Source organism: Anarrhichthys ocellatus, unplaced genomic scaffold, assembly GCF_004355925.1.
Source record: "Anarrhichthys ocellatus isolate YVR2014 unplaced genomic scaffold, GSC_Weel_1.0 scaffold17, whole genome shotgun sequence".
Taxonomy (NCBI): domain Eukaryota; kingdom Metazoa; phylum Chordata; class Actinopteri; order Perciformes; family Anarhichadidae; genus Anarrhichthys; species Anarrhichthys ocellatus.
In genome coordinates this window covers 5159815-5169986 of record NW_022280047.1, presented here as the reverse complement: position 1 = coordinate 5169986, position 10172 = coordinate 5159815, and the positions used below count along the sequence as shown (strand labels likewise).

Here is a 10172-nt window from a genome sequence, read left to right as displayed (position 1 = left end):
GAGAAGCTTTGCCTGAAAGAGTCAACTGGACATCCCAGCCTGTATTAATATGACCGATAAATGTAGATTACAGCACATGTTTACATATATGGTGATTCATTTAGCTCATATGGTGTATGTTTATCATCTACTGTATATCATGTGTTTTGTCATCCACAGCATGGATACACTCATGTACCTTGCGTTTGCTCGCTTTCCTTTTGTCCTCCCTTGCCTCTCACTCATTCAGTACGTTACATTTTGCAAGCGTTCATTCACGTCTGTAACAACTGAAGTTTTGAATTTGATGAACATTAATTCCAAAAATGTTCTCATCAAGTTAAGCATAAAACTCATCACAAAATGATCACAACTGAACATTTCTTATCTCCATCAGCCCTGCTCAAAGGACACCAGGTGCAGAGCAGAGTTCATATGCTGGTGCTTACTGCGCTCTGCTGGTCAGTAAAGGGAATTCTACTGCAAGTGGATGGCAGGCAACTGGGTAGGTATTCCACAATGTAAGTGCCCCACCCAAAATGTGACAATGATAAATTCTCATTCCTCTTATTGTGACCCCCCCCCCTCATGTGGTCCCCCCCAATATTCTTAACTCTGCCTCTTTCTTATGCATATCTTTGTGCTGCTCTGTCACAAGTGAAATGGTAATGCAGAACTGTTGACAAATTAAAAGGGAAACAAGACAGAGTATTAATAGAAAATGAAGAGAAGAGAGCTAAACGAGGGAGAGACAAGAAAGGAAAACAAAGAGAAAGAGAGATGATAGACAATTAAAGTCAAATTATGGGAGCATGCCAAGAACATTAGCTACCAAAGCTGATCATTTATCATCATTGTGCGCCTTGTCAGCGGGTAATATTCACATTTGTAATTGGGACAAATTGGTAACCAGTGGGGCGTTTAAAGTGTGTGTGTGTGTGCATGTGTGTTTTATATTCTCATTAATTTATAGAGGAGAGCACATTGAGGACAAACAGCGTCTACCTTTGAGTCCAACTAATCACAGCAGCTGATTTCACCTCACAAATTAGCACCAGTTAACCACAGAGGAGAAAATAAACTGAACAAATGAGCAGCTGTGGGGTTACAGGTCAAATAAAACTGTAATTTTATACTATGTAAATTATACTTATATTAAACTGAATCTGGAAACATTTCCCTCTGCTGCTGGTCACATGTTTACAGTTGTTTATATGCTATTAGAACATATTTTTTGTCCTACAGTAACTGTATATTTGTATTGTATTCTTCTCAAACTTTGATACTACCAGAACAAGAAACGTCTATCTATAGCCTGCTTTTTGATAGGACACATATCTACAATATACTGATGTTAATGTGGACAGATAATATGTGGGCTAGGTGTGTGGTTATAAGGACATACTTTGTGTATGTTACAGAGTACTCTCGTGTTGACATAGTATCTTTGTTTTTTTACACAGGTCATCCTTTCTTTGTGATTGTTTTGCTTTTCCCGTCATTCTTACAAAAGAATAATAAAACAGATTATCTCCATCAAAAGGTGTTGTTGCTATAACTAAAGTAGCAGTGATGGAAATAAAGGTAGATACCATAGACTGTAAGATAGATACAGCAGAAGCAATATACTCAGTAGCAGTGGTTATAGAAAAAAAACAAAACGTATCACGCATGCGCAACGCGCCATCGAAGGAAATAGTGTAAGAAGTGCGTGAAGTCGATCGGGACTGGACACGGAATCTGAGATTTAACTTGATCCTCGCTCTAGTTTTGAGGATGTAAAACTACAACTTGCGGACAATGAATTTTACTCGCCATGTTTTTATAAACAGCTGGTGAATTCATGAAGATAATACAGGCGACATACTGGATCTGCACGCCCCACTGCTGGCCCCGTCGGCACGGTAACTTTGGACAGAGGCAGGGCTCTCCTGCTAGCTGCCACACAAGCTAACTCCAGGTAGCATAACATGCTAACGCTACCTATTTACATTGCTTTAATTCGTTTTCAGTTATAAACTGTATAGTGTTTACTCGCCAACCAGTGTGTTTTTACAGTTGCATACTTATCGTACTGTCGAATTAAGGGGTCAGCAAATGCGTGGGCTGCCGCATAATAAACAAACACGCCTGCTAACCTCGTAGTAGCATGCTATGTTAGCCAGTTTGCTATCATCGACGTTAGATGTTTTTATTAGCAGGTAGCTAGCCAATCCGATGTCAAGTTATTTGAGTGGAAATGGTGTTTCCGGTTAGGCTCTTCAGAGTAAAACCATACTTTAACAGTAATATATACAGTAGCAGCCCACAACACCCATTGGAGCAGTTAAATGCATATTACAATCAATATTACTGGCAGAAAGATGTGCTTTAAATGCATTGTGAGCAATAATAGTTAATTGAATAGTCATAATACACTTAATAAGGGTCTTACTTTTAGCATTTAAAATATTTCACCTTTATTTTGAAAACAAGAAGTCTTTATTTCCGGCTACCTTCTGTTCTTATGCAGTAACATCCTCTGACCAACGACAGCCTGAGTGGCGCCGCTAGCTCGCTACAAGAGGCACGCGAGGACATCAACGTCACCTTTATTTTTATCCTAGAATAAACAGTTCCGGGTTTTTCTGCCCTCAAACGTAAATCCAATAACTGCTGATACTTTGTCATTAAGTCGTTGATAAGCTACCATTATCGCTATACTTTCAAAAACGTCACTGTTATGGTTCAAGTCTCCTGCATATCCACATCCAAACAGAAATATTGTGTAATATATGTACTATTTGAGGTGAATAAAAAAACTACTGAGACCTTTCTGTTTAACGCTATAAAACTCATCAGCACCACGAGCTGGAGCCTCCTAAATGTATCTACAGTTGAATCAACACTTCTCTCAAACAGTTTGATCTAAACTCGTACATTGTCCTCTTTTCAGATCTTGTCATCGTTCCTCCTGATGCTGAGAGGCTTGTGGTGACGCATCTGCCTCATCTACAGCTGAATTACTGTGAAGATTGTCTCTCCTCTGGCCTCCTGACAGAGTGAAACTGTGTCAACATCATATATAATCAGACACAGAAGTCAAGATGTCCATCACCAACACACCTACCAGCAACGATGCCTGCCTGAGCATCGTGCACAGCCTGATGTGTCACAGGCAGGGGGGCGAAAGTGAGACGTTTGCCAAGCGGGCCATCGAGAGCCTGGTGAAAAAGTTGAAGGAGAAAAAAGACGAGCTCGACTCGCTCATCACAGCTATCACCACCAATGGGGCCCATCCCAGCAAGTGTGTGACCATTCAGAGGACCCTGGATGGGCGACTTCAGGTAGGACAATACAGTTATCTGGATCATTCATTTAATAGGATTATCATTTATTTTCTACACATTGGTGTTGACAAGCTCAGGTAAATAATACACCGGTAAACAACATCCAACATGTGAGATGAGAAACCTGTCAAAATAAAACATTGCAAGCTGTGGTTTTAAAATGCAATTGTCAGGAAAACGATTTAAGATCTGGAAAATAATTAAGTTAACAGAATGTGAGAAGATTCAGGAAATCTCTCTGCATTTAGTGCCTTAGACCAAAGCTGTGCTGGAGCCAATATTTTTTTACCATTTGTGTAGTCGGAACTCGCTTTTCATCGAAACAGTCGAAGACTAGCTGTATTCCAATAACTGACACGTCGTTTGACCTCAGCTGTGAATTTACAAATTCATTAACTCTTTTCCTGTTTTCTTTCTCTCTCTCGCTCTCTCTCTCTCTCTCTCTCTTGTTGTTGTTTGTTCCCCCAGGTGGCCGGACGTAAAGGGTTCCCTCATGTAATCTACGCCCGGCTGTGGCGGTGGCCTGACCTGCATAAGAATGAACTGAAGCATGTCAAATACTGCCAGTTTGCCTTCGACCTCAAGTGTGACAATGTGTGTGTCAACCCCTATCACTATGAGAGGGTGGTGTCTCCTGGCATAGGTGAGCATGGAGAGATCTTCAGTGAGTTCACTTTTTGGGTGTTTTGACATCTGTTTAAATGTATATAGGGCTCAATAGAACACGCATGAATAAGCGGAGCTGTAAGAAATTCAACCTCAAAGATTCAGTTTTCTCTTTTATACTGCACTGAAGACATTTGTTAGCTTGTGGGCTAAAACTTGCAGAGTTACTTGTGTGGTCCTGTAATTTGCTTAAAATAATTAAACTAATGTGACGTTCATTGAAGTCTTAGTGGCATGTGTCTGTTTAGTTATTCCCTTTGTTGTAGATTGGCATTGTCAGTAACCTGTTCCACCTCTTCCTCCTCGATCCACAGACTTATCCGGACTGACACTGACCAGCTCTGGTCCCAGCTCTGCACTGATGGTTAAGGACGAGTATGATTTTGATGGGCCGCAGAGTCTGCCCTCAATCGAGGGAGGGCACTCCATCCAGACCATCCAGCACCCTCCATCCGCCGGCTGCCCGGCCCCCTCTGAACCATTTGCGACCCCGAACCTGCTCCCACCGGCTGAGGCCTCCACCTCTGCCTCAACATCGTCCTTCCCCGCCATTGCTGCTGGAGCAGGCAGTAAGATACAGTTGTAAAATATCCCAGTGTGTGCTCGTTTGTCCTCATGTCTTTGTATGTTTGTACATGCAATATATGTGTGTGTGTGTGTGTTTGACAGTTAAAGACTTTCTTGTCTAATTTTAAATTTTGGCAGTAGATTTGTGAGTTTGTACTTTTTATTGGAACTATCTGTGGGTCTCTTATTCTCCTAGGTGCCAGCTCAAACTGGTCTAGGAACAGCAGCTTCACATCCAACATACCCCACCACACCAACGGCCATCTACAGCACCACCCTCCTATGCCACATCCGACACACTACTGTAAGTACACACTCACTACAGCTGTAACTCACTCCACAGACTTTATTGCATACTGGGATGTTAAGGCAAAGTGGGTGATCTCTGCCATGACTCTGTGTTTCTCTCAGGGCCAGTGCATAATGAGCTGGCCTTTCAGCCTCCGATATCCAGTCATCCAGGTGAGAACACACAATCCACACGTACATAAACCCTGGACAGAATGTTTAGTCCTGATATATTAGAAAACTGTTTGAACAGTGTATCTTTATTTCCACATTTTAGTCCCAAACTTAGATCAACTTAGGCAAGTTTATGTTACAGCATGAGGTGAAAATAATGGTTTCAGTCATTTATTTAAATGTTGCTTGTTTGTCATCATTTCATATCTATGACTATGAAAACAAAAGTCACAATAGTTTCATGTTAACTTTGACCATTTTCCATTCATGACACAAACCCATTGACATCCCTCCTCTGCTTCAGCTCCTGACTACTGGTGCTCCATTGCCTATTTTGAGATGGACGTTCAGGTCGGGGAGACGTTTAAGGTGCCCTCCTCTTGCCCCACCGTGACTGTGGATGGCTACGTCGACCCCTCAGGAGGAGACCGCTTCTGCTTGGGCCAGCTCAGCAACGTACATCGCACTGAGGCGATTGAGAGAGCAAGGTAGGGGACGACCTTATCACCCTCAGTATTTAGAGCAACACCTTTTAAAACCTGGCTGCTAACATACTTTCTAAAATAATTTTTTACCACATCTTCTTTTCATGTGGTTCCTTATACTCCTTCCTGTTTATTTCATTCTTTCCCTGTTGTCTTTATTCCCCGGCTCTCTCCCAGGCTTCACATCGGTAAAGGGGTTCAGCTGGAGTGTAAGGGCGAGGGAGATGTGTGGGTGCGATGCCTCAGTGACCACGCAGTGTTTGTTCAGAGTTACTACCTGGACCGAGAGGCAGGCCGAGCCCCCGGAGACGCTGTTCACAAAATCTACCCCAGTGCTTACATCAAGGTGTGGAATGTAAAACAAGGACATGTCTCAAGGTTGACGTTTCAACTGCTTGCGTGTCTGAAAAAAATATCTCTGATTTAGTCCTCCATTGACAAACATAATTCAGTATTTACGTTCCTGATTTCTGCTGAATGTACAGTCTTGATGGTCTCTTCTCTGCTGCCAGGTGTTTGACCTCCGGCAGTGCCACAGACAGATGCAACAGCAGGCTGCTACAGCTCAGGCAGCAGCTGCAGCACAAGCAGCCGCTGTGGCCGGGAATATACCTGGCCCTGGATCAGTTGGAGGAATAGCTCCAGCTATTAGTAAGATGCTGTTGACTGCACATACACAGATGCACATTCACACACACACAGAGACAGTGGGAAGTAAAGGCGGTGTGGTCTGATGTACATGCCATCCAAGAGTGAGTGTGAGCGATGTACTTGCATATGTAAAGAATGGAGGAATGCTCAGACAGATGTTTAACCTGATGTTCATTTAGATAAAAACTCCAATGAATATGCTCTGGTAAAACTAATGTAATGTTACAGAAGTACATGGTTATATTGGTTCCTATTGGATGATGAATATTTGCTTATGTTGGCTTCATCGCTCCAAAAACTGAAGCTGAAAGTTCTGCTGTTGTTACTTTCACATCAACTATTTTTTATTAGAGACAAGTGGTTAATAGAAGGACGACAACTATTTTCATTATCAAATTAATCTGCCACTCATTTTCTTGATCGAAAACTTAATGATTAGTTTTATTTCTTAAAATAGTGCCCTATTTCACATATCCAAATTGCTTCGGTCCAAAGATTTACAGTTTACTGTCATTAAAGTCTGAGAAAACCAGCCAGTATATACCTTTTAGAAGCTACAACCTGTGAAACGTTGCAATGACAAAAACATTGTCAGTTGGCAATCATTTTCCATAGATCTGTTAATTGTCTCAGCTCAAGTTAATAGTAATAAATCACACTTAAATGAATGTTTTATTCTTGGGTTTCTATAATTCAATTCGATATTCCTTCAAGTGTGAATTGTTAGTCACATGCAGCACACTGACCTGTTCATGTCTCCCTCTCCTCTGGTTCTCTTAGGTCTGTCAGCAGCAGCCGGTATCGGGGTAGACGACCTCCGCAGGCTGTGTATTCTCAGGATGAGTTTCGTGAAGGGCTGGGGGCCCGACTACCCCCGCCAGAGCATCAAGGAGACCCCCTGCTGGATCGAGATCCACCTGCACAGAGCTCTACAGCTACTGGACGAGGTTCTGCACACCATGCCTATAGCAGACCCGCAACCTCTGGACTGAGCATCGCACTGCAGCCATACAGTGGCAATGGAAAGTCTTCCTCGGTGAACTGTTGTGACACTGAAGCTGTCTCACGTGAAACAAAAGAAGACAAACCTTCAGGTGTGTTTGAGGCACCTTTGTGCACTGTGGCTCCTACTTTTGCTTTTTTATTATTTTTTTTTAAGCAAGAGTGACACTAAAATGAGCCAAAGCCACACATCAAAGATATCTTTATTTTTGATAGATGGCTTTGATTTTTAATAACTGGAATATGATCAACTGTAGGACTAGAAAAAGACTTCACAGATAACTATAGTTACAAAGCACCACAACATGCACATACATGACCTGCAGATTGCGACTACTGACAGACATTAGATTCAGTGCTGTACCGCTGTGCAATGAGACGGCTCTCACATCCAGTGATGGAGCACCAGCGTGCTGCTGGTTTTCTATCGCGTCGGTTTCCACTCGAGCCGCTACAGACCGCTTCACACCTGGGATGACGAGCAAGTTCAGCCGACTGTCGGGCCGGAATAGAAAAGCAGCGACACTCGATGCGATCGGCGCTCGACATCACGTCGGTAGCTGCCTCTCAGATGCTGGACAGGGTTGAGAGGACCACCCGGCTTGGATCAGGTCGTATTAGACGCCCACGGGAATATCACAGTGAGCGAAAGGACGAGCACCGCGCCTAAAGCCGCCTCTAACCCTCCGAACTGAAACACGGTCAAGTCAATGGACTCTTCTAGGTCAGGTATTGTCAAAGTATGGGTTTGGACCGTATAACTGGTTTGGCAAGACAAAGTACTTTTTACTCGGTAATATACTGTAAGTCTCGTGTGATCGTGAGAGTTCAGGTCAGCTGCTGGACCCAATCACGTTCATTTAGAGGTTTCTTTAACTTTAAATGTGATTATTTGTATTTCTTTAGTTTTGATTTTTATCTCCAAGCATACCCGACTCTTCACACTTGTTGAGAATCATTGTACTGAAATATCGTATGACTTGCAGCCCACGTATATATGCTACTTGATCCAGGTCTCTTGTGTGTAGTTTACTGATAAAGATGCGTGAATTGAAGACGGTGTCCCAGCAATATTGAAATATTTTCTTTGGTTTTATTTTTGTTACTTTTATTAATTGATTTGTATTATATTTGTAGCACTTTATTATTTTTTCCCCTTGTTTTTAATACAATAACCCTAATTTAGAGGTGGCTGTCCTGCAATACGGAAAGGGAGTGAACAGACTGATTTATATATATTTTGTAGGAGTGTGAGCAGAGGCAACTTTGTGATGCATTTGTACTGGAAACATTTGTAACACTCTCTATAGGCATTGACACACACTGGTAGGGTTTCTTTTATTTTCTTTCCTTTTAAATCCATGTAAATAATGTTGTTTTTGAAATGCATGTCAATATTCGCATGAATTTGAATGACAATTAGACCCCATTCCCCCCCCCCCCCCCCTTTTTAAATACAGTACTTCACAAACTGGATTATGTGAGGAGAGCTGTGTGCGTGTGTGTGTGTGTGTGTGTGTGTGTGAGAACAACATTAAAGGCAAACCGTGGGAAGCTACATAATCATTACTGATGGAAATTATATAATTCAATTATATAAACTTAATGTTTTTTTTGCAGCCAGGCTTCTAAAGAAGGCAACTTGTCTCCTGAGAGCTCATTTTCATACAATAACACCATCAGTTATGTGTGCAGCCTCTCTTTGATAGTAAAATGAGTTCAAGCGTATTATCATATTGACACAGAAATAGTTATTTCAACACGAGTCCCCTCGTCGCTGCGCTGCATGTGATGCATTCTGTTACTGGTTTTTACGGCATTGTTGCAGATTAAGCACATTTCATTTACACATGTTGAGACTCTTCTGTCCATACATTATATATCTGATCATCGGCATATGACAAGACGTGTTTATGTCCCTAAACGGGTGTGTTTTTTATTTTTTAATAATGCTGTCTTGCAGATGAAAAAGACAAATTGGTTTCTTCGAGGTTTAGTTGAAATTTGTTTGTTTGTTTGTCATAAGAGATGATCCACTTTGCTCTCCAACTGATGGAGCCAAACTAAGCAGCAGTGGGTTGCTTTCTCTCCTCTCTGTCCCATCTTTCATTATTTCACTATAATTTGAAAAGCATTGTTTAAAAGGTTTGTCCTACATCAGGTATTAAGAGTCAGTTAAGAGTGAATGGTAGGAAACAGGATATTTTATGATTATGTATCTGAATGAACTGATGCTGAATTCTGTCCAGAGAAATAATCTGTCATGCTTTAGGGTGGTCAGATGTCTTTATAATACTTGCAGTTATTATAGGAGCCTATGAAGACACGGCTCACATGAGTTGCTGTGGACTACTGTGACAGATTGCAGATATGCATTTTACCTGTATTTCTTATGCGAGAGTCTTTAATTAAACATGGCCTGATATTCTCTAAGTGGTGACCTGTATCTTTTCTCAACAAGGTAGCATGTCTACAACGATGGAATTGGTACAATTTAAATGTTATGTATTTATTTTAAAAACATTTCAGCTCGGGTATGAAGCTATACTGGGAATTACGTGGGTCAACGTACCAACAGACCTTTTTTTCACAGAGGACAATTTGACGCCTCACAACAGAAAAAGCTGGGCTTTAACTTAACATGAGTGATGGCTGCATCGCACTAAGGGAAGGTCCTGGGATTTTCTGCTATGACGTGTCAAAATGTCTGCTCTGAAAAAGGTCTATACAGGTGCATCTCAATGAATTACAATATCATCAAATTTATTTCAGTAATTCAATTCAAAAAGTGAAACTCGTATTATATAGATTCATTACACACAGGGTGGTATATTTCAAGTGTTTATTTCTTTTAGTTTTGATGATTATGGCTTACAGCTAATGAAAACCCCAAATTCAGTATCTCAGAAAATTAGAATATTACATACCGATTTTTAAAAAAAAAAAAAGAAAGGATTTTTAATACAGAAATGTTGGCCGACTGAAAATTCTCTCAACAATACCCCAGAGAGAGTCTATGGGGTATTGTCAA

At 41.3% G+C, this 10172-nt stretch overlaps 1 protein-coding gene across 3 annotated transcripts; it reads left to right on the top strand.

Annotated features, from left to right (window-relative positions):
• Window positions 1–1653: 1653 nt before the first annotated feature.
• Window positions 1654–9574, top strand: LOC116388384 (mothers against decapentaplegic homolog 4-like). Of its 3 annotated transcripts, none has more exons than XM_031856168.1 (10): window positions 1654–1883; window positions 2915–3305; window positions 3777–3972; window positions 4289–4543; window positions 4738–4845; window positions 4953–5003; window positions 5308–5491; window positions 5666–5834; window positions 6001–6139; window positions 6920–9574. In XM_031856168.1, the coding sequence occupies exons 2-10, from the start codon at window positions 3066–3068 to the stop codon at window positions 7129–7131; spliced, it is 1554 nt and encodes a 517-aa protein (XP_031712028.1). In that variant the 5' UTR covers window positions 1654–1883; window positions 2915–3065; the 3' UTR covers window positions 7132–9574. The 3 variants fall into 3 exon arrangements, with proteins under 3 accessions (XP_031712028.1, XP_031712029.1, XP_031712027.1); XM_031856169.1 differs by having other exon boundaries at window positions 1654–1939; window positions 3777–3951; XM_031856167.1 differs by having other exon boundaries at window positions 1654–1939.
• Window positions 9575–10172: the final 598 nt, after the last annotated feature.